This window comes from Bombus flavifrons, chromosome 12, assembly GCF_040668555.2.
Source record: "Bombus flavifrons isolate JBK064 chromosome 12, iyBomFlav1_principal, whole genome shotgun sequence".
Lineage (NCBI taxonomy): Eukaryota > Metazoa > Arthropoda > Insecta > Hymenoptera > Apidae > Bombus > Bombus flavifrons.
The window spans coordinates 2,962,083-2,988,014 of NC_138453.1; the positions used below are offsets into that span (position 1 = coordinate 2,962,083).

Consider the following 25,932-nt stretch of genomic DNA (forward strand, 5'->3'; position numbering starts at 1 on the left):
GGAAGAGGAAAGCGACCCCTTCAGACCGAGTAGAAAATTGTTAAGAAGTCCTACGGCTGGCGCTAGAGCAGATATTGAGGTGGCCGAGGAATCTGAAGGTTCCTATGGAATCAGAAATAGTGACCACAGCACGCCAGTGGTAGTGAGAGGAGGGGCGTCTGGCAAACAGTTGGCCAAGAGAGCTATGGAGAAAAGTGGTATGCTGAGGATGACGAGAGCGGAAAGGGCAAGTGAATGACAGCGCCAGAGATGATACTCAGGCCAGCGATATAGACGAAGAAGATGTAGATGATCTCAAGGGCGGAATTGAAAGGATTCACACAGCCCCTTGCTGGCGCTGTCCAGATGTTAAACGTTGTATAATAGTTAGAAAGTTCAGTTAGACAAGGACAAGGACGAGGGTATCAGGAAGATTGGAAACCTGATAAAGGGTACTTTGTCGTCCCTGGAGCAGTGCGGGGAGCACAAGGCAAGAAGAAGGAAGAGGAGAAGAGAGCCTATCGAGGTGGAGAGAAATGTCACCAGGGTGATGGGGACAAGAGAAATGACGGTAGACAAAGGTGGTTACCCTAAAAGGAAAGTAGTATCGCCGGCCGAGATAATGAGGGCGGAGGAGCATAAGAGACCCAGGAAAGGGGAGGTCACTTACGCGGAGGCATGTACAAAGGATAGGAGAGATCTGGTGGTGGACCGTGATTGTAGCGAGGATTCAGAAGGATGGACGAGGGTGGAAAGAAGGAAAAGAGAGAGGACAGCTCCCTTGGCACAGGATATTCCGGTGGTGCAACCGGGTACCAATAGAGAGGTGGCTCCAGAAGGAAGGGGAGCACCAAGGAGTAGAAGAAAGAAGGAGGCCATCATCGTTAAAGTCGAAGAAGGGAGTGACTGGCTGCAAGTATATAAAAGGATAATGGCGGTCAGGAGTACACTGGAGGGAGCCACAGGAGTCCGCAGAACGAGAGCGGGACACATCCTAATCGAGGTTGATAGGACAGTGATGGTTAACGAGGCGGCGGCCAAATTGAGAGCCGCCTTGAGTGATAGTACGGAGGTGGCCGCTCTGGTGAACAGGGCGATCCTACAAATAAGGAACATTGATCCCTTCACCAGCAAGGAAGAGCTGGTGGAAGATATCAGGTCGCAGTGGGGAATCGAGGAGATTGTAGACGTAGAAGTTAAATCAGCGTTGTTATAGGTGCCACATGTTGGGGCATGTGGCGGCAAGGTGTACCATTGCATGTCCTAGCAAAGAGTTGTGTAGGAGGTGCAGCAGCGCTGAGCATATAATGAAAGAATGTAATAAAGAGCTGAGATGCGCCATGTGTTTGAAACATGGTGGCATTAATGTAAAGCATATAACGGGTTCGTTGGCGTGCCCTATGGTGCGCTTAGGTGTTAGGAATATTAGACAGGGGCCCAATTAGGGTCCTACAAATAAGTTTAAATAGATGCAGGCTTATGCAAGACCTGATGATGCAGTACGTATGCGAAAGCAGGGTGGACATAGTGGTCATCTCCGAGCCCTATAGGCAGTTGTCTTATTGGTTTAATGACGAGGGCAGGGATGCATCAATATGGGCCACCCTGTTTAATGGAAAACATGCGGCGAGCGAGACCCTGACAAGAAATGTAGGAATTGTAGGGGTCAGGGTCTGCGACGTGTTTTGCGTCAGTGGGTATTGTTCTGCTAATAAGAGTAAGGACCAATTTAATGATTATTTGAAGGAACTGGAACGGGTCATAAAGGAGGGGAGGAAAAGAACACCGCCGCTTATGATTGCCGGTGACTTCAAGGTGAAATCCTCGGTGTGGGGGGGGGCGGACTGAAGGACGGAACGTAGGGGAACATACCTGCTGGACGTTATAACGAAAAATGAACTTATACCTATTAGGACGACGGGAAACTATTCCTTCCTGAGAAATAGAAGGACTAGTTTCCCGGATATACTTAGTGTTATGGGGGGGGGGGGTTAAGGTATTTTTTGCATTTTTTTTATTTTTTTTTTAATTGAATGCATAATATCTTAAGAATATTGTGTCAAAATTTCAAGTCGATTGGAGCAAAATTGACGAAGTTACGAGTATTTTTATACATGTCGGATTTTAATACCTACCCGACGGTGACTCTAAAGCTTACTCCGGGTTACTGAATTCTAAACCTTGTGGTGATGATTTTTCAATAGTGAAAAAAGAATGTGCAGGACATGTTCAAAAAAGAATGGGCACTACGTGAAATAGTCAAAAATACCATTGTCGATACTGAAACTAAGGCTGGAAAGAAGATCAAAAGAAAGAGCCTGTCTGGTAAAGGGAAGCTTACGGCTAAAATGATTGATAAACTGACGGTATACTACGGTTTGGCTATTAGACGTTACTCTGATTCCATGGAAAATATGAAGAATGCTATCTGGGCAACGTTCTTTCGCTACAGTTCGACGGACGAGAATCCACAGTATAAAAAATACCCGAGCGGCGCGGGCTCGTGGTGCGAATGGCAAAAAGCTGCAGCTGCTAATGCATTGGATTCGTTCAAACACACGTAGACATCATGGATGATAGCAACATCCTTTATGGACCTGGCATTGATGATTCAGTGTGAGGTAAGCCGATAAAATTCGCTTATGAACGTTTTATAACAGATTTTTTAGTGTTCAAAACTTTAAAGCGTTTTCCCCACAACTCACGTTTTCAAAGTTGGTGTCCCTGAGAACTTCAAAACTACTACACCGATCCTTTTGAAATTTTGAACAATATTTCTGTACCTAATTTACGAGGTAACGCTGTAGAGTTTTTTCAAATTTGTTAATTATTCTTATTTTACGATAACAAATTAGCCGATTTTGTCCGCACAAAATCGCGTTTTCCCTTCAAAGTGTTCCAAAAGAGTGAAAAATTGAAATTTCGAAAAACCCTCGCAACGTTACTTGGGGAAAACTGTTACCTAACGAATGAACTTTGATTTTTTGATTTCAGATGATCCAGCACCAAGTTATCAGGAGCACCGCAATTATACTTTTTTCCGAGACGCGTCCGAATAATTGCTGCCATTGCCGTATTTTTTAATATTTCTCCGTGAAAATTTTACACAATATTCTTCGAATGTCATACTTTAATGTACTATTGGTTTTAAAAAAGAGATTTTAACTGTGTCGTCACAAAAAATTCACAAAGACATGCCATTTTTTGTACGAATTAACCTTACCCCCCCCCCCCCCCCGCTTAATAGACGAATGAGGCTGAGTTGGAGGGGGAGTAGGGTCCTAGATTGGTACTCAGCCTCTGACCATTTTTATATTGTATATAAGTTTAGAGATAATGTTAAGCGGGTGGCGGGCGGCGCCTTTAAATATTTGACGAAAGAAATGGATGTAGAGAGATTTTTAAACAAATTTGATGGAGTTTACGAAGATAATTGTTTTAAATTTGACGAGACGGCATGCGGCGAACGACTGCAGAAGAGTCTGGAGCATACGTGTGCCGTGGACTTGAAGAAGAGATACCCGGCGAGTGCGAAGAGAAACGCTAATTACTGGTGGAATGATGAGCTCGCTACGCTAAGAAGCGAAACTCTGAGAATTAGAAGAAGAGCCCAGGGAGCGGTGGCGGCCCGCAAGGATGTTGCTGAGGTCCTGGTGGCCGAATTCAAGGCCGAATTCTACGATCGTGACCATAAATTCTGAACCCGTGAATTCCTTCTTTTAAAATTTGTATTTTTGGATTCTACAAGTCGGAAACTGCGGGATAACAAAAAGAAGGTTAACAATTTTTGGTCCCCTACAGTAAAAATCAAACAATTTTTCAAGCTCTAAAATTTTTGATACGGTTGAAGTTATCCAAATTACTGATCCTGGGTTTGTGTAATGTAGTCTAGAAGAATGGATACTGTAACAGCATTACTATGTGTTGAAATATTAGAACACCCGGCAAGTAAAGGCTTACGCTTTCGTTATAAATGTGAAGGCAGATCAGCTGGTAGCATATCGGTAAATAATATACCAGAAAACAAAACATTTCCTAGTATAAGAGTAAGTAATAAAAATAAAAAATAGAATATATTTGGAATCAATATGATATATAACAATAAATAATATTTATTACAAATAGTTGGATACAAAGGTCAAGCTAAAGTTATAGTATCATATGTAACAAAAGATAAGCCCTACAAACCTCATCCTCATAATCGTGTTGGGAAAAGAACATGTAAACGCGGTGTTTATACAGTAGAAGTGCCACCGGAAGGTATGACAGTGATGTTTGCAAATTTTGGTACTTAATATGATAAAAAAAAAGGATAGCGAGGACCCACTTAAAATAAAAGAGCAATTTCGCATAGATCCTGTTATGTCGCCTAAGACATCTGCACTCCAGCCCTCGCGACCGAACAGCCAACGGTCTGCGTATCGTCATTCTGACCCTCAATAAATCTAAGGACCCACCATAACCGTTCACTTTTCATTGTATTGTCTCAACATGTGTCTTCAGTCAATCCGTTTTTCCTGAAGGATTTCTTAGGCCTAGAAGTATTTTCGGCGCACATCTGGTTTTTGGAGAAGTCCTTGGGTTTATTAGGCGCTCTTAAAAACACGGAGAAAGCGGGTACGCACCTATTGGGAAAAACCGAATAGCTCTCTAATAAAACAGGCTGGGTTTTCCCATGCACAAGGTCACCCATGAACCACGTTGGTAGGAGGTTTCCTACTCATCACTTCTCCTACGACACTAAGAGGGTCAAGTCACTCACTTCTCCTACGACACTAGGAGGGTCAAGTCAACTTCTTCTTCAACACCGCTAGGAAGGTCAACTTACTTTTTCTATATACTACAACGTCGAAGTCTAGCATCTAAATCTAACGTCTATTAAGTATCCTCTAGTGCTACGGCCATTAACATACGAAATTCGACTATAAGATCCTTGCTCTATTTTTCATATCTGTCTTATCTTCGTGCGATAAGTTGTCATCTACGATTTATACCTACTCAACAGTGTACCTCATAAGTGTTGGAAATAAAAACCTTATAACCCTGCGAATCACAGTGTTATATTAACTTAACCACCCCTATTATCTTAACGGAAATCAGGGGATCGATCAACTCGTAGTGTCGATTATTATAATCGTAACGGGAATTTACGACTCCCGTTGACGTCGCTCTTCGCGATTGCGTCTCCCCGCGATTGGTCGAAAATACAGATCCCTTTCGAAGTAAGCTGAAATCCAGTAGATTTATCTAGGTACATTTGACATAAAATAAGTAATGTTTTAAAATAAGTAATGTAAATTCCCGTTACAATTCAAATAATCAACGCCACGAATCGATCGATCCCCTATTTCGATTAAGATAATGGGAGTGGTTGAGTGTGTATAACGCTGATATTAACAGATTATAATCTATATATTTTGAACAATAGCTTCAATATTTGATACAATTGTATGTATGTTGACTGCCAAACTACGAGTACGAAAATACTTGCAGAATTAAAGATTCCGTTAAAAGGATTCTGTTTATGGTGGTTCCTTAGGTTTATTGAGGGTCTGAATAACGGTGCGTGGGCCTTTGACGATCAGACAGTGAAGGACCGCGCACGGACTATCCCACGCGACGTAACAGATATCTGACCCTATATTTGATAAAAGCATGTTCCAGTTTATTATATTTTATATTTCGCTTTGAAAGAGAATCAATTGTTTAATTATTCTTTAAATATCTAACTATTTCAGCGGTAATATCAGGTCTTGTGATGTGTGAGCTCAGTCGCTCTAATATGCCGGTGGCTGGTGGTACGAAAAAGATTTTATTATACAAGAAGATGGAATGCAAGTTAGATTTTCCAGAGAAAAGAACGGATAAATAGTTTAGGAAAGATTCGGTGATTTAGAACCCGCTCGTATACGTAAACAGGTATGTACAATATTTAACGTTTGCGTGAATATTACGCATTTTATATATTCTACATCTTTGTTAAGTTAATTTAATAATTTGATTTATGTTTATAAACAACAAAAGTACACAGGACACCCACATATAGCACGCAACCGGTGCAAGTATATCTAGGAAGATCTTCGAATGATGCGACAAGTAAACCATTACCTTTTTAGATGTCTCCTGTCGATGCAAGTATCACCACAATCGCTTCTCCACAAACGCAATCTAGTATCCAAACGTTGAGGCAATTCAAAGCTTTTGTATAGCTATTGTTTAAAACGTAACACACCTGGAACGATTTCAATACGTTATACAAGCCACAAGTATTGCCAGATTGTGTGTCATCAATGGAGTACAGTCCATACGACTCATCAACCGGAACGTATGTACAACAATTTCCATATATAGATGACATATCACAAATACAGTCGCAAGAAAAATTAATGTTGTACACGGTAACACCAAACTATAACGAAGAATTTTATTGTAGATATGTATATGTAGCAGACAGTACAATTTTGACTTGAGCCTGAATTAACTTCTTTCGGCAAAACTCGTCGATTTTGAAATTGCTCTTTCTGAACATCTATCCAGAGGATTATCCATTTCAGATTCTATCAAGGTATCAAGGTATGATATATTACGAATCTATTTATCATATGACAGTACCTATCAAATGAATGAGAAATTAATGTTATTAAACCTTTTTCTTTTTTTGTGCGAGGAGGGGAAAATACTGTTACGCATGCTCAGACTGGACTTTGTGGGTCTCGGCCGATGGCGTTGCTATACCCACTAAAATCCCCTCCTCTATCCGCTTCTCTTCTCTGCGAGTATCAATCCCGAAACCGTCTTACAGCATTACTTCAGGGTTGGGCTTAACTACGCACCACTCCTTAATACTTGGGTCTCATTTCTTTTTCTTATCCCTCTTATTCTCCTCCTCTCTTCAAATTTCTCCTGCGTCATTCTTGCTAGCATGATTTTTTCTGCATAAGGCCTGAAACCTTGACGTTCATCTCGATTACCTTGGGGATTTGTTTGCCCGTTAAGAATATCACCTCAGTCTTCTCACGAGCAATTCCTAATCCACAATCGGCACACCACCGCGAAATACTCTCCTCGCCAGTTCCTTGCTCACACTGATCACGTCACTCAAACTTATTCCCCTGTTTCTAGAGAACGTGTAATCCTCGCGCGTCATCCTAATTGGTACAATTCCATTCTTCATTATCATATTCAGGAGGCAAGTTCCCCTGCGGACATTCACACTGCCACCCCACGCGGTGGCCTTTGAATTGAAGTCACCGGCGATCACCATCGCTGGGTAACTGTTCTTAGCCGCACGTATCAATGCGTCCAGTTCGTTTACGTAAGAATTGAACTGTTCCATGCTCACATTGAGGAAGCAATACCCCCCAATGGAGAATACATCGTCCACATTGATACCGACGATGCCATCTTTGGAGACCAATATAGTGTCGTCAGCTTGTTTTCGGTTGGAGAGGGTCAGCCATAGCGACGCGTCGCCCTTGTCATCGTTGTACCAGTATGTCTGCTGCCGATATGGCTACGTGATGAACACTATGATGAACACTCTGGCTTCGCAGGCTTATTGGTACATTAATTATTGTATAGGTCTGCACCTGTTCAAATTAATTAGTATCTTTATCTTGTATGTACTATGTCGTTTCTCCTTCTATCCTTCACGGCCGGTATGCCAGGGATCCGCTGACATGCCTCAGGTTACTTGTATTTTCATTGGCGCAAATAGTGCACGTAGGCTCCTTGGTGCACTAATTAGTGGCGTGGTCCTTACCACCACACCACCTGCGTAGCTCCTTACCACCGTACACCTTTTTCTTGTGAGAAGGGGAAAATGCTGTTATACATACCCAGTGATGGGTTGTTGGGTTATGTGAGGCTCAGCAGATGGTGTAACCATACCCACTAAAAACCTCTCCTCTATCCGCTCCTTTAACCGTACAAACACCAACCCCGGAACCGCCTCACGGCATTACTTCAGGGTTGACCTTATATCAGTACCGCACTTCTACCAACTCCTCCTAACGCCTCCCCTTAGCCTTTTCTTGTATAAGCCTAGATATCATGATTTTATTAAACAAGGCCTGGAACTTAGTCCAGTTGTCTTCTTTTTTCACCATTAACCCGATCAAGCTGTCTATTGTCGGTGATGTACCGACGTGATTTTCCAACTCGGTCCACCTGGGACAGTAAACAACGCATGTTCAGCATCGTCACCATCACCATCGCAGTCCCAGCAGCAGGCGTGTATTTCCTTCCTGATCATCCTTCGGTACAAATATTGTTGTCTTTTGGACACGGGTTCATTCCTTAGCGTAAATTTTTCGCCATACTGGACCCGAGCACCCCTAGAGCCATAGGTTACGCCTAACCAGCGCACAAGGTACCCAATATCTTGCTACCTGGATTAGTTAAGCCTGGCAGGGGTTGTCACTCGTCTCAGGTCGAACGGGGCGTTTTCTATGCCCTATCGTATCTCTAAGACGGTTACGGAGCAGGTGGGACGTTGCTCACCCGCCGAAGACCATTCAGGGTCGCCAATACCCTTTAAATCGGCCCTGTTGCCAGCATCTTGTCCACCAACCACTACCACCACGAGTCCAAACCCATAATTGGCCGAGCTGAGGAGTCGCAACTTCCTCCAGGCTTTTACTCGACCCCCGTGGTACCAACTTTAGTCATTGGTGGGACTATCGTGTGGATGTACGGCCACGTCACTGCCGGCCGGCGACCTGCTAACCGTGCTCGGCAGTTCCAGATGGGACACACGTAAGCGGGGGCCTTCCATTTATCCCCTATACGCTCCTCCACTATCTTGATCCTTTTATAAAAGACCGAGGCCGGATCTTCTCTTGAACGGGTATCGTCTGTAAATATTCTTTTTTGAATCGATATTTCTCGGCCCGGAGCTCGACCGTGTAGTAAAGGGGCAAGATGCCCGTAAGCACACACAGTGCTGCGTGGGACACTGTGCGGTATGCCGTAAATGATCTTACCAGTGCGGCCCTTTGCGCCCTCTTAAGAGCATTCCTATTCTTGTTCCTTTCTACCGCCTTTGCCCATACAGAGCACCACCGACTCCCAGACTCCATAATAAAGCTTCCTCGCAGGCCCGGTGGCACATTGGACAGCAGCGATCTCAATGCTCCCATAAGGGCATCGGCCTTACCGCACACTTTGTCCAAATGATCCCCGAACCTTCTGCAGTCATCAACCTGCACTCCAAGGTACCTAATCTCCTGCTTCGTGGTCAGAAGGTGCCCCTTCACGTTCATCTCAATACCTTGGGGATCCGCTTGCCCGTCAGCAGTATCAACTCGATCTTCTCCTGTGCAATCTTCAATCCTTTATCGGCACACCAACGCACAATCACTCTCACTGCCGTACTTAATTTATTCTCCGCCTCTTCCTGCTTAGCCATGTTGAGAATCACCGCCAAGTCGTCGACAAAAGCGACAGCATTCATTTCCGGATTCGCCTTCAACTGCTTTAGTAGACCGTCATACACCAGATTCCAGAGTAGCGGTCCAAGTATCGATCCCTGAGGGACACCCGCGTACACATTCCTCCTTACCGTTCCTCTTGTCGTCCTTACTATAATCTTTCTGTCCTCGAGATAATTCTCAGGGAGCGTAACCAATTTTCTGGGTATCCCTCTAGGTTCTGCTTCTTCGAAGATCTTACTCCAGCTGAGAGTGTTGAACGCGTTCTTCACGTCCACACACAAATCCTATCTCTTCTTTTGGACCAGTCAGCAAGATCCATTACTCAGCGCAGGGCGTCCACCGTACTCACTCTTCTCCTGAACCCGTACTGGTCATCATGAAATGGGTCCAGTCCCAGACTCTCCTCAGTCAGGTTCTTAAACGTGTGCTCCCAGACTTTACTAAGTGCTGGAAGCACGCTGATCGGTCGAAAAGACGATGTTATCGTGGGATCTCTGACCGGTTTTGTTATGAGCACCACCCTCGCTATCTACCATTTCGCCGGTCACCACTGAACATCTGGCAGCGTTATGTCCCAACATGTGACATCTATAACATCCCACTATCCTAGCCGTCGCTATTGTCAGCCCTGTTTTAATACTGATCGGCCTATCTTTGGGTACGATGCTCGCTGGCAGCACAACTACCGCCTGCTTCCCCATGGCGTCATCCTTAAGGACTTCACTTGTATTCATTGCTTCCCCGTAGGAGTCAATCCACTGGCACTCTGTCCGATCTTAACAAGGATCGCCTCGCTCTTTCTTCTCGGCGTCCTCTCTCTGGCTACTCTTACCGGAGTCCTGCCATTAAACCCCTCCGTGCCCGTCGTACTCTCTATTCAATGTTATTAAACCTAGTTGGGTACGAATGGAAAAATAAATGCAGGATAAAGTAACATCGAAAATATTAATGACATAGCCGACAGTTTTACAAGTATTACTAAATAATACTATTCAGCAACTATATTCAAGAACACGAAATAAATTATTTGGAAACTTAATAAAACATATTGCGTTTATTAAACCTTCCCAACAACTTTAATATTTCTTTTTGTTAGTTCTCAAAATATTCTGTTACATGGATGATTTTTTCATTTTATACTTTGTAAATGTTACATACAATATTATATTGTTACGTCTCGCACTACACAAAAAATGTAAAGCAAGATAGAAGAAGAATACGTCATAACTCACGAATAGCGCGAGCCACAACTCTAGGGAAATGGAATTAAAAACAGAAAACTTAAGGGAAATAAAAGATACGACGCGTACAAAAACTGTAATGTCACAATAAAGCGCACAATTGAAGGCACCTACGGGTTTTCGCATTTCTCCTCCCACTGTTAGCAGAAATATCTGCTCACCTTTGGGCAATAGATTTAAACATTAGATTCAACTAGAATCAAACATACGATAAACACTTATTATTCCAGTTATAGTACCACGTCAGAATAATTTACTTATAATTCTCAATGAGAATTGATTGTAAAATTCTTCCAAATAAAAAAAAAGGATCTTTGGGCAAGACTTGCGAAACGACATTGGTGTCCACAAACAGCATTATTATAGATAAGTTACATACATGTTAGATATCAAAAGCAAGAAGGAATCGTAGAAATGAAATCCATAACAGTAGGAAACATGCAGAATGTTAGTTTAAACGTCCAATAGCTACCGAAATTGAAAGTGGAGAAGAGAAAGTTTCAAAAGAATCAGAATTAATCATAGAGTAAACGGAAAACCATTCTTTGCCATCAATGGAAATCTCAATCGCCAGTAGTTCACAGTAATAAATACTATCTCTGTTTTATAACTCACATAAAGAATCAATATCAGAGTCTTGTTAATAAACTTATGGCTAAATAATTCGAATAAATCACCAATTAAGAAGATATCAGAAATATTTATTTATTGCAAGAAAACTTTAATCCTTCCCGTGCTAGTACTTCTGCACATAGCGGGTAAGCCGAAACGTGGAATTTTATTTACCAGTCGTATTGATACGCTAGTTAACGATGAATTGGAATATCGAGGATACAACGGTTTGAAAATTCAAAGTAGTGCCGCGCTTTAGAAGGGTGCGACAAGTTTTTAAAACTATTCCATTCAATCGTTTGCCTTGTTTAAAAAAAAAATATGGAACGAAAATCGAACTAATCGAAATAGTTTAACGACTATTTCTGGTGGCAGCAACTACCGTTTTGATCTAATATAATTCGAGAAATCTAAGATTCAACATCTAGACTAACACGTAGTGGTTACGAACATCGAAGATCAAGATCAGATCCTAACAATATGTACACATATGTACACATTTTATTTAATCGCTTTATATTTATATTTCTTTAGTTATTTTAGAAGTTAAACTATGTTCTACAACATATCGATGATGTGATAATCATTCCTGATTTTATTCATTAGTTTTAAATACCGTATAGTGCTGCGGAATCTTGTTCACAATTAAACTACAAATTACATCGTGTCTCTTTATTCTTTTAGCTTTAGTGTGGATGCATATCCCCAGTATATACTCCAGGGTCTCAGCCATAACCCCGCACCTTTTATATTTCTAATCTATTTTGTTATTAGCTCTTCTGAGCACTACTTGTGATGTTCTCGATTAGCCCGATTTTCATTCCGCTAGTCTGACACGTGATATTCATGTTTGATACAAAATTTTTATTATGAGTAATTGTTCAGGTATAGAGCGGATGCAGAAATACAAATAGTTTACTTTATTCACACACAACAGTTATACATATATATTACACTCTGAAGACCTCGATAACCTTCTTGCACGCACGTATCACAGGTGAAATTCGACCAACTATGCGACAAGATAGCAAATTCCAAACCCTTTACCCTGAGTGACCACCGGGGTAGCATCCGGTCACTCCACCCGTTCTCAGAAATATATGATAAGTACGACCAAAGTCTTTTCCCACTCCAACGAATAAAGAATATAAATATTCTTCCCAAAATCATCCAAGTCAGTCTGAATAAGTCCGAATCAGTGTGCATATTAAAAAGTCTATCATTGCGAACCGCGAATAAAGAGTTACCATTTGAATATTGTATAAAAAATTGAGTAGAAATAAAGAACTCGATTTCCTGTTTGGAGATCGACATCTTTTAAGTCATTTGTTGAATTTTTACGTTACACACGCTTGTTGTCAACCGACTCCTCTAAATTCTTCTAACAGCTTCCAATCGTCTTTTGTCTCAACTGAGACCTGGACGCCCTCTGACGCTTACACACACATTCACATGTACAGTGTAAATGTATCATCTACCTAACAGTCATACTCGTCAAAGGGTAAAATACCCAGATATTGGAACAACGTATAGAATCATTGAATCCCATACGTTGCAATATAGGATTCTGTACTGTAAAGTGGACGCTTCATATTCAACAGGAGTCCCTCCAGAACGCCGGTTATTCTCTCCGCTCTCTGACATCACTATCGATCTTGTATTTGCTGCAGTTGTTCAGTTCAACTTCCAAATACCTCACCGCATTCTTTATTTTAATGATCGTGTTCGCAGTTTCCATCTTAAAATTCCTGGGAATACTTTTAGCCGGCCACTTTTTTCCACGACCATCCTCAAGTTATGTTTTACGTGTTATGTGTTACAAATATTTGCTATATTGAGGAGTTCGTGACATCTTCGTGTCGAGCGATGTATCAGGCTCTGATACAAAGCCGGAACGATAAGATTAAACGAAACAGTCACACACAGTAAGCTCGCACGATGTAAACAGAACAAGTCTTTATTGCAACAATCAAAAATCTGGACAAACATAACATATATTCTACACTAAATTTAAATTAATTTTAAATTTGAATTGCCAAGCGCGACGCATTCCACCCAGCTGCAGTTGCGGGCCTGTACGCTCCATTACAGCTAGATCGCCCCATCTCACCTCGACAAACTCACGCATGCGAAGAGATCCCCGGCAGACCGAACCAGAAGACAGCGATCAAGCCGTCAAGATTAGCCGCGCTCCGAAAGTCGTCAGGCAACCCGTACGACTTAGTCGCCACGCCAATAACCCTATATTTGCAAGGCTCTGGGACATCGAGTCCTAAGCGCGGCGGAAGTGATTGAGTTTGACTTCGAGGAACTTTAGCAGGTTCAAGGGTCAGTAATAAAAGCTGTATAAATCGGCTGAATTTCTAATTCTAGAACCATTCGGCAACAAGGTGCTATTCAACATTTTTGTCGCGTTCTGAACGCTTACCCCTTAACGTCTGCTTTTCTAACATCTACAAATCGATAGCCACGTTCGGCAATCTCCAATATTGTCAACACCGGCGCCACGCCTAATTCGATAATTTTCGGTACTCCACAATTTATCGACAAATCAACAACTTGTCATAGTGATAAATGGCGAGCGGTAATTATTTTCGCTTTCACGTCTGCTATGGGCTTCTTTTTGCCTTCCCCGTCGAAATAGTTTAAATCGTTGCGTGTTCAAAAATGCAAAAGATTCTGCAAAAAGGCCCTTATCTTCTCTGTGCGGACTTCCTCTGTGCGACTTCCTCCTCCACCTATCCAGTGGACACCGGCGTCCGCCTGCTCTCCAACCGCAACCTCAATCTAAAAAGGTTCTGGGAGGCTATAACCGGTTTATCTCATTCATTCAAAATAAGAAGGCTGAAGATAAACCACGTTTGAAATGAAACTATTGTCACAAGCATCTGATATCTCACTCCAAGAATTTCTTATTAATTGAATAATAAGTAGGATATGCTACGTGTTGCGAATTATCAACTAAAGAGCGACCGGTCAGGTCCAACCGATCGGTCGATATCATCGCGAACCTTGAATGAATTAACGCTCAAGGTGGAGAAGGTTTAATCCTTGCGCTTCGAGCGCCGCTTATAAGCGGCACCCGCGAGATGACCTGTGGGTACGAACGTCGCATATAGGCAGCGACCACGTAACGACTCCTAAGTCCGGCACCCCACATATCCGGCATCCAAATGATGCATATACAAGTGTTATCTGTAGTCAATAATATATTTTTTCGTTATGAGCTGAACATCGTCTGTTGATTTTATTAACATATTGGATTAATCACTTCTTAAAGTTACTCATTGTTGAAACAACATCAAAACGTTTCACGCAATATATTTTAAACATCCAAACGATCGTATACTGTTTCATGCTAAAAAATCTATTAAATCCATTGACAGTGAAACGATATTTCATATACGGTTCTTACAAGGATTATTGTTATTTAAGGCTTAGGAAAACGTATATACAGCAACCACACACACTGTGCGTATCTCTGGCGCGCGTTTCCGTTCAGTGACAGTACTTCAGCGGATTGGACTGCCGAAGCGAAAGGGTTAATAGATCGAGACTTTATTTGCACTTGTTGCATACGAGCAAAGTTTGATGTTCCGAACACGACGGTTGTAAGATCTTGTTGAGACTCCAGTATTTCACCCACACGGTACGACGCTCTGTTCATGACTATTCTAGTATGTTGCTGATAAGAAGAAGCTTCGGGACACCCTGGCTGGGGCCGGGGGATGCGGGGCACTGGAGGTTCGAGTAGAAGACATCAGGATCTCCAGAGGTGGCCTTGAGTCAGTCTGGATAAGGTGTCCGACGGCAGCAGCGCAGAAACTAATCCAAGCGGGAAGAGTTGCTCTGAGCTGATCAATGACAAGGGTCGAAGCTATCCTGAAGAGGCACCTCCAATGCTACAGATGCTTAGAGCTGGGACACGTGAAAGCGACTTGCGACTCGACCGGGGACATCTATGCTACAGGTCCGGAGGCACCGGTCACCGAGCCAAGACCTGCCCTGCCTCCGTGCCCAGGTGCCCGCTTTGTAAGTCGCTCGGTGCTTGGAAAACTTAAAGAACGAGCCGGATTCGGGAGCCTGCTGTGGACAGGAGGCAGGGCGATAGACCTACCGCAAGACGAGGAAGGAGTCACGAGTGTGATAGATGACCGAGGGGAGGTCATGGATATGGACTTAGTAAAGTAGATTCACGTGGTTCCTCCAGACCAACATAGGGCGATCGAGACGGGCACAAGACCCAGACATAAGGGAGAGCAGGGTTGCTTTGGCAGTGGTAGTCGAGCCCTATCGTGTACTATCGTGACTGGATCGGAGAGCTGGATGGCTTTGTCACCGTAACGTGGACGTCAGCAGCGGGTAAGTCCGCCTCCGGGGTCCTGCTCGAGCATAGCAAGGGGTATGTCGCGATCGAGTGGGCTGGGATGATGGTGGTGCACGTATATGTTTCCCCGAACAGCGGCCTGGTCGCATTTGGGGAGTTCGTGGACGGGGTTGGCGATTGCATGAGACGATACCTTCCCCGTCAAGTTCTTGTCCTGGAGGACTTTAATGCCCACTCTTCGCAATGGGGAAACACCAGGACTGACACTTGTGGCCGGGTGCTGTCAAATTGAGCTGGAGACCTCGGGCTCCTATTATTGAATAGAGGCTCGACCAGCACATACGTGGTGTGGAGGGGGTGTTCCGTCGTCCATATTGCATAGGGCACCCCTAACGCGTTTCGACGGGTCTCAGGCTGGAGAGTTGCAGACTTCGGTTCGGGACGCGATGGAGAGCGAACGTGTTGACGGGTTACTCTCCCTAGCCAAGTGAATATACGAGGATGTATGAGTGTGTGAGTTTTGGCAGGATTGCAATGGGTTGTAATGGGTTATAAGGTGGCGGGAAGTGCAATAATTGCAAGGAAGTAGTGCGATAAATTTTAAGGGGTGTAAAGTGGAATGAGATGACAGGATGTAAGTAGAATAATATTTGGTGGATGTTGGGGTGTGTGTTGCAATGGAGTCGACGTGGATGATAATCGAGTGAGTGAGTTGCAAGATGTTTAAATATAATTATGAGTGATAATATCCTCGCTGAACAAGAATAAGTGGTGTAATTGGAGGATATAATATGAACTGTGTGAGAAACGAGAAGTGCAACGGACAATAATCGTATTTCACAAAATAGGTAATACAAAATAGGTTTATATTATTTCATCTCAACATTATCGAGGACGAAAGGCCTAAGAGATATCGGGTGAATCATAAACAATGTCGTGAGAGAGCCGAGGTGCCGACAAGCCCATCAATGTGTCGTCAGTCCTTCAATTGAATAGTTTCATAGAAAAGGCCTACGTGACCCTGGTCACAAGTGATTGCGGGACACGTGCGTGGTGGAGCTAAGACAAAGAGACAAAGGACTGCTAAGGGAGAAAGACGAATTAACAGTCAGTGTCGGTAGAGAAGCCAGAGAGTGTGAATTGAGAAGTCAGGGAGTGCGAATTGCATTGTCGAGAGAGTGTTGTTAGCGTTGTTGAGAGAGTGTGATCCGCGTGTGAGAGAGAGCGTTTTATCCGTGGTGACGAGAGTTGCAAATTAACTATTTAGTTGTCTAAATTATAATACGTTATTGTGATTAGTTCATGCTAAACAACCATCGTTTCCTGTTTAATCAACATCTGTACAATCCATTCATTGTAAATAAATTAATTGTAGTAGTAAGATACTACAATAGTAAAAACATAACAATTCAATATTATAAACTTAACATAATTATTTACTTTCTTTCATGCAATTTTTTAAAACATGTTAGACAGAGTGCCGGTTGGCCCTTACAACGATTACAATATGTTGTTACTTTTTTTGTTATTTTCGCGGCATATTCTCTACCTTTTCTTTTAGAAATGCGTTTATAGCATTGTTTACACCGCCATCTCGTTTTTCTCGCGGGCCCTTGGTACGACTGCAGAAAATGTGCATTTTTTTGGGGCAGTACTTCATTTTCATTTGGCATTTCTTCTCTATGGGGATTCACTGTACTTAAAAGGTGATCAATAATTTCTTTGCGAAATCTTAAGACTTTGATACTTTTAGTACCCCATTTTCTATGTACATACCACGCATTTCCGAGGCAAGTCCCTCATATTAATTCTATTACAATTTTTCTCCATTTTATGGTTCTGCGCAAACAACTATAATAGAATGACATCTGATCGGACTCATATCTCATAACTCATAAAGCCACGCCGTTGCTGTTTTTGTCTTGCCTGCGGCGGTAGAGATTTTTTATTCATTTTTATAATGCCACAAATAAATATTCTTTTTTGCAGAAGGTCCTCGGCCAAAGGGACACTAGTATAAAAGCTATCAATAAATAGTATGCGGCCTTCCAATAATAATTCACCTATCAATGTAATTATTACCTCATGCGCATGTGTTCACTATTCTGGTTGCATTTTTTCCGACATAAATATGAATATTATGGGTGTAAACTTCCGGAAGGCACAGTTTATAAAATTTTATCCCATACTTATGCCGCTTGCCTGGAATATATTGGCGAAAACTGAGGCATCCTTTCCACGGAACCATGATTTCGTCAATTACAATATTTTTACCAGGTTTAACAGTATTTTTGAACGTATGGACAAATGCGTCAACAATATTTCTAAGTTTATACAAACGGTCCTCAGTCCTAGCCGTGGAATTGTCGGAAAAATATAAATATTTAAGTATCGATATAAACCGATCGCGTGTCATCGCGTTTTGTATACGTGAGTTCCAATATATCTCCTTTCGAGACTAGTATAATCTAATTTCAGGTAGCAGCGCTACACCCATGAAAAGCAGGATACCAATAAAAGTGTTCAATTCGTCTTTTGTAACAGGTTTCCAGGCTAGTTGGTGTCTTCTGCTGCTAGATGCAGAGTTCTCCATGCATTGTACAGCATATTTATTCGTTTCCTCAACGATCATTTCTAATATATAGTCCGTGAGGAATAACTTATATAAAAAAACAGGATCGTCGCAGTCGTGTCATCAATTAACAACTCTTCTTCTTGCGAATACTCATTCATGGCTTAATCTCTTTCTCTTATTTCCTGCCATCCTTCATAAAGATCCTCTTCGTCTAAATCCAACTCGAAATCTTCTTCTTCGTATTATTGTTTAGTTCGTTATTATATGGTATTGTCGTTTAGTTCGTTAGCTAATGGTTCGTTGTCATCACTTGCCTCGTCTGAAGAAGTTGAAAGTATATATGCTGTTTGTATAATTCTCCTGCTTCCAATTATTGATTCATCAGGATCACTGATCTCCATATCCAAGGTATATATTTAGTTGGCAAAAATTAAAAAAGAAAAATGCTAATACCAATCTAGAAGAAAAGAAAATTTTGATTACCTTTACACTTATTAGAAGAAATGTGTGCTCGGGAAACTCGTTATGTTCTCAATAATCATCCCCAGTTACTAGATCACACATTATATATTCAAAATGTGCCGGCTGGGGCGAACTCGTTCCCTCAGAAATCATTGATTTCTCTCACTGTGTGAGCGGCCCTAAAAGTGAAATTCGGTCGCTGGAAAATCGCGTGATGGTCCTGATCGCGCCACTTAGCCCGACAGTATATCATTCTTCGGCAGTCCTGGAAACAAAACTCTAGTGCATCAACTCGCACCTTGGAAGTATTCGGGCCTCGAGTGTTAGGTCACCTGGAAATCGTCAGTCAGGGGTTAGACGGAATTGTCGCTCGCACTCAACATAATTTACGACTAAAACTTACATTACGTCCTAATACTATTTTCGTCGTGCATGTTCCTTACGCGCGCCGTTGTTCTCCGACGAATATGCATGATTATTCTTTTGTCCTGTATGGAACTGAAACATTTTTTAATTCGCACTATGAACGTTTCTTATAGAAAAATGTTCACAGAATTGCGTATGATGGTCAGAATTCGCGTCAGACCTCTACTTTTTAAGAAAAGAGTACAAAATTATGGCCAAAGCTGGTCCCGTCAGCTTTACTTAACATTTATAGATATATGCAACTTGATATTGCAGAACTATTATGTATCAATGTATTAGTTGAAGTCCACGGAATTCATTAAACCCAACAGGAATCGTATAGCTTTTGTAATTTTGTATAAATTGAGGTCAAAGTTGAAAAATTGCGGTCGTATCGAACAGTCTAATGTGACCCAGCGCCGCTCCACGAAGCAAGCCGTGCATTCGGGCATCACCTCGCAGCGAAAACCATGAATATTGGCGCCGGCGTCAACATATTAAAGTTAAACATTCAAATAATGCCCCGTCGATACGTTCTCGAAGTATGCACATGGAACTGGTATAACGATTATGACGCCTTTTCAACGGAAATGGACATGAGAATGGAAGAACGAATTGATGACGACCTCGGCAACGGAAATGGAAACGAGAAGGGAAAAACGAATTTATGACGAACTTCGCTATATCCTTGAACTACTTTATTCTGATAAAGAACATGGATAGATTAACGAGAAAGAAGAAAATTACGGCTCATGAGGTGTCAGATCCTCCAGGCCCCATCAGTGTTGCAGGTGGTATCTCCCCAGGCTCGCCTCGACGGTCATCAAATGACTAGGTGAGGAACGACGAGAGGATGATCGGTCCCAGTCGGCGACGTTGATGGTAAACGTGACAAAGGCTCCATAATATCGAGAAGGGTGCCATTAAAGTGGCGGACCCGTTCAAGCCTGGACGAAGATTGGAGAGGAGTCAGGTAAGAAGAGAGGTAACTGGACAGGATAGCGACATGAAGGTTGCTTCCCAAGAGAAGTTGACGGACTAGAGTAGCTATCTGATTCCGAATACCAATAAGAATAGAAGATTCAGGAAAACGAAGGAGGAGGAGAAAAACATTAATGAAGAACAGAGGAGTTGGTGGCAGAATCAACAACGATGGAGCGATGGATGAGCTGTCTTCCGCGGACGAAGGTAGAGGTCCAACGTCCGGTCTGCGGGATTTTAATTCTATGCAGTCCGTACGGGCGGCGCGCGGCCAGCGCTGACGATCGCTGTGGACTTGAGTATTTTTTCGCTAGACTGAACTCTGTTGATTGACTATTCAAAGCGCAAATCGTAATAAGTGCTAGTAATTCTTTTGCACGGGATTAAATGATTCAAGAGCGTTATTTTTTAGTATTAATTATTTATTATAAACATTGAAATTTACAATAAACTAGGATTTGGGTAATAAACTAGAAAACAATAAACTAGAAAACTAAATTTAGTAAATATAACACAAGTTAATAATTCAATTGTGTGTGAAAAATTTCAAAACAATTATCGATACATAATCCGACATCGCATTTTCTGCATTTGTATCGCGTGTCGGTCCTTCTCTTATTTTTCACACAAACAGCACATTTTCTTCCTGATAATTTTGTTGTGCCGGCACGATTAGGGCATTTTGATGGAAAATGCCTATCAATTAAACGAAATAGTAAATCCTCAAACTTTCTCTTTCCTCCTCCTACCATGCTTCTACGTTGGAAATATTTTCGTAAAATGTCTCTTATTAACGCTAAATGAAATTCAATATCAAATGAAGAAACAATATCAGCAGGAACGTTATGAAATGCGGTCTAAACTAGAAAACACCACAGCCTTCCGAGAGGAGATTAAGACAGAGGAAGAGCACATTGAAGAAAAGTGAAGAGAAGAGTGGCATTATTATAGGAGTGACAATTGATCGAAGAGGTTGGCGGCAGACACCTGCACTTTTAGGAAGTGTAGAAGAGAAATGGACCACTTCACGATGCAGATCCTGATAGGAATCTTTACGTTTATCGCAAAACTATAAACAAAGAAGTGCATACCAAATGTGGGACTGCGGCTATGAAGGAGACGATGCCGAGCATACGCTGTTTCACTGCCCTAGGTGGATACGTGAAAGGACTGAGTTGCAGAACTATATCGGCACACCTCTGACGATGGATAATTTTATTGAAGTGATGATAAAGAAGGAAGATAACTGGACTAGGTTCCAAACTTGGTGTAAGAAGATTATGACGATGAGACAAGTTCAGGAGAGAAATCTTGAGAGAAGAAGGTCTGTGAGGTGAAGACCTGGACTAAAGGAGGAGTACTAATAAGGTCAACCCTGAAGTAATGCCGAAAGGCTGTGCCGGGGTTGGTACTTGTACTGCGAGTGGAGCGGATAGAGGAAGGGCTTTCAATGGGTGTCACCACCTGCGAGTCCGACATAATCCGGTGACACAGTCACTGGGTATGCGTAATAGCATTTTCCCCTCCTCGCGGGACAAAAAAGGCTGAAGTAGCTGAGAGGGTTGAGAGTCTCTCAGATCATCTCTATATATTCATGGAGATAGGGCCGGAGAGAAGCCGTGGGAGATGCCCGCGGCATCCGGGCAGTAGAACGCTCCCGCCCGCCACCAAGATGACGCATAAAAACAAAGATAAAAACAGTGAGATGCTCTAGGCAGCAGCCATTTTGGCGGCCTGGAACTGGGGCTCTTATACAGAGTAGACAAGCGATGCCGCGCTCCGTGCCCGGTGCTAGACAGAACGGGACTGTGGGCTCGCAGACGGTTCCAGAGGGTCCGCCGTCGGCGGCTTCGTGACAACCAACAGATCTCCCTCTGCTACGAGGCATATAGCGAGACGCGACGCATCTTACAGCGGAGGATCAAGATCGCTAAAGCCCGATCCTGGATGGACCTCGTCCAGTCGGTCGAATCTGATGCGCGGGAGCGGCCGTACAGGATGGTGATGAAGAAGCTGCGTCCAAGAGCCCCACCGCTGACGGCAGATATGGATCCGGCATTACTTGAGGAGGTCATTCGCACACTGTTCCCGCCACAGAAGGTCAGCCCGGGGCATCAGCGCACTTCCTCGCCTTGGACAGTGGACTGGAGGGAGGAACTGGGGGCTGTGGAGGAAGAGATGCTGGATGCGGCGAGATGGATGACCTCCCGCGACGTGGAACGTGGCGCCGCCGAGATGGGGTCCCAGGACGGGTATGAACGGAGACGATAGGGGTCATGCTTCCCAGACTACGACACCTATTTACACGGTGTCTGATGGAGGGAGCTTAACCTCGGATATGGCACATAGCGAGGCTGGTTCTGCTTCGGAAGGATGGACGATCACCGGACTCGTCGTCCGCGTATCGTTCGGTGTACCTATTGGATGAAGTGGCAAGCTCTTCGAAAGAGTCATTGCCACCCGTCTGGAGGGCCACATGTCGGGGTAAGTGCCCAGTTGGCACGAAAGCCAGTACGGCTTTCGGCGGGGCTGCTCGACGATGGATGCAGTGAACCGGCTACGGGATGATGTCGCGGGCAATGGTTCCCTGGGATGGACGATACCGGACGATACCGTATGCGTCGGCGAGTGTTCTGGCGGCGTCTCCTCCGTTCGAGCTTCAGGCCTTGGCGCTCCGACGGGTGTACAAAAACCGGAGGGGTCTGGACTCAGGCGGGGACTCCTCCCTCCCGTCGGCCAGGCGGCTTGAGACATTCGGGGGAAGCTAAGCGAGAGGTGTGAGGGCGGTGGCCCTCCGACCTACTCGCCAAAGATCAGGTCCGTGACCACAGGGCCGTTAGATCAGTCCTCTCAAATTGGGAGGCTTGGAGGAACCGCGGCGGGCTCCCGCTATCCTTCCGGATGACGCAGGTGCTCGCAGGACATGGAATATTCGGGGAATACTTGCATAAAATCGGAAGAAAGGTGACAAACACCTGTCACCACTGCGGAGAATGCGAGGACACTGCCCAGCACACGCTGGAGTTTTGTCCGGCGTGAGAGGCCCCCTGTCGTACTTTGCGACTAGCGATTGGCGAAATAGACCCCTCGTCAATTGTGAAAGCGATGCTGAGGGGGCAACAAGAGTTCCTCGCGACCCGCTTCTATTTCAAAGGAGTAATGCTCGTAAAGGAGTGGACAGAGCGAGAGAGGGTAAGAACATCCCACCCTTGTAGGGTTCTGCACAGAAGAGCGCCCCTGCGCCGCCCTAGATAGTCATAGAGGTTGACACGCTGAGTAGATTCTGGGATCTCCTCAGACTTGCACGACGGCCCAGGGGATAGCGTTAAAAGGAGTGATCCCTCCAAATGTCCGAACTAGCTTAAGAACGACTGACCCCGTATGGGAGGAGACGCAGGAGTGCTCCGGGAGTAAACAAGTAATAGCAGTCAGTTTTCAAAAAGTGATCGTTAACAAATCTCAAATTACGATCTAAAAGAAAATACGTTAAAAGTAATAATTACCGAACAAAATAGAAAAAGGGCCACGATGTTTGTAACAATATGAAATATTGCATTGTGATTTGCTAACTCTGGCAGTTGAATGCAATTTTGAATAAAAAAAATTACATTGTAATTACTATTCAGATAAACATGATTCAAGATATCAGTCATAAAAAAATTTTTCTTTCAGTAGTGTCCTTCCGTTCTGCCGTAAACTGATGTATATATATCTGTACTGTATATATCTTCTGCAAGATTTCCTCCTTGTACTTCAGTGGTTTGTCTTTTAGTGACTTCATACGTTTCAATCTACTTAATTAAGGTTTTTAGTTGTAGATCCTGATTTTTTAATACTAACTGTTGCAATGTTGTGTCTGTCGTATGATAAATTGTATTGTCTCTTACCATTGAGTTTATTAGAATGCCATAATTACAATTTTTTTCCCATCTTCTTTAGTTCAGCCACATAGTGTTCCAGTGACTCTCCTTTTCTTCCTTCTCACATATCTCATATCTTTGTAACTCAATGTAGTCTTAGAAAGCTTTTATTATTTTTTCAGATTCTTCTTCGTCGCCCTATTCTAAGTTACAAGTTTCAAATACTTTCATTTCCTCACACTCCATAAGGTAGAACAATGCTACTGCCTGTATCGTCATGGCTTTTTTTCGCCTCCCTCACTACCATGAATAAATCAAGATCCCTTTAAAATTTCCTCCAGCTTTCTGCTATACTCTCTTCTAAGAGGAGTGTTTGAGGTTTATTTATCCATGGCGACTTCTATGACGATTGCACCCTCTTGTTCCTTAATGGTCACTATTCTTTCTGTCCTTCTTATTTTGCGATTTGGTTTACTTTATTTCGGCTTTTCTTCGTTTTTTTCAGCAGCAATATTCATTTATTTATTTTTTCTTCCTTTCTTATCCTTTTTATTTACTTTTTCTTTTTTATTATTTCTCTTTTCCCTTATTATTACTACTATTTGTTTTCTTATAAGCACATGTTTATGGACATATTTTTCTATGCATTCATTATGTTTTAATTATTTTTCTTAAATACGTTAATTTCTGTCATTCCCCAACAGACTACAACCATACTACATCTACGACAAAGGTATCCTATAGTGTAGGAGGTGTAAAGACCATTAAAGGTGTAGAATCACGTTACCATCCTCTTTAGAACTTGGACATAAAAAGTTTCTAGAAGTGTCCGAATATTTTTGTGGCATAAAAAGTTTCTAAGCATATTCGAATACTTTTGTGAGTCTATCTATGCACCAGATCATTCACCATTCCAAAATCTTTAATAATATTATCAAATGAAATTTTTTTCTTCATAAACTTTAAGACTTCTCTAAACCCTATCAAGAAACTTATTAATGAGTCAGAAAATTCGACAAGATATTAAAAATGTTGAATCTCATTTGCAAACTTGTTTCTAGAACTCATACATAACAAATAGAATGCAAAATCTTACAAAATTAGATGTACTAATGATGAAAGAGATATAACGGCTCACGAAAGAATTCGAACTTCTTTAAAATAGAACCAAACGGCTTGAGTTCTTTTTTATTTTTGAGAAGTTAGAAGGATTAGTTTACTGGATAATGCGTAAAAAATGTTGAGAAATTGAAATTGTTCATAATTGCAAAAAAATAGTAAAGGTAACTTTTTACAATGTTTTTATCTGATTTTATATTAAAAATTTAAACAAATCAAGTAAAATTTCATGAAGTGTATTATCGTAAGGTTTCTGCGTATCAAGAAGCGTGATGTACGAGAAAATGATATAATATATGATAATTATTATGTAGTACTAAAAATATATTTCTGATTCGATGTATATAACCATAGATTATTTTAAAAAAGTAAAAGAAATTAAAAAAAATAAAAAAAGAGCCAACATCACACGGAGTTCTCAAGCGGCATCCATCTAAAGTACTATCCGTGCCCAGCGCTGCTTAACTTTCGTAATCGGATGAGAACAAGTGTTTTATATTATATGTCGGAGATGAAAGGACACCGGGGCCTCCCCTTTGGAGTTCTTCGGAAAACCCCCAATATTTTAGTCTCTATAATTTAACTCGATTATAATTGTCCGGGATTTGTGATAGTGAGCTTAGGTTCGAAGCGACAACAAGTTGCCGAACGTAGCTGCAGTCACGGGATGATCGTTTTTACTTAACAGAGGTATGGAGTAATTCTATAGCTCTCCTTAAAAGAAATAGTTGTAGCGGCACAAGACAGTAAACATTGCAACGATTTCTGTCCCGTAGCTTGCCACACACAGACTCTATTCTTCGGGCAAGATGATTACCAGATGTCGATGCATCTTCACAGAACATGTTCAGCTAGCCTGAGGACCCGTTACTAATCTTAAGATTTAGTTAACTAAAGTCCTTCAAACAGACAAACAGTCTTTGTCATAGAAATTGAT

General features: G+C 42.5%; 1 protein-coding gene and 1 long non-coding RNA gene across 2 annotated transcripts in view; one reads left to right on the forward strand and one right to left on the reverse strand.

Moving 5' to 3' along the window:
* LOC138185593 (uncharacterized) overlaps positions 1–25,932 on the forward strand; it is a 188,039-nt gene that overhangs the window by 107,802 nt on the left and 54,305 nt on the right. The window lies entirely within an intron of this gene.
* LOC138185710 (piggyBac transposable element-derived protein 4-like) lies at positions 17,630–18,569 on the reverse strand. Its single transcript, XM_069124870.1, has 3 exons — positions 18,483–18,569; positions 18,059–18,258; positions 17,630–17,944 (listed from the first exon to the last, which is right to left on the reverse strand). The coding sequence occupies exons 1-3, from the start codon at positions 18,567–18,569 to the stop codon at positions 17,677–17,679; spliced, it is 555 nt and encodes a 184-aa protein (XP_068980971.1). The 3' UTR covers positions 17,630–17,676.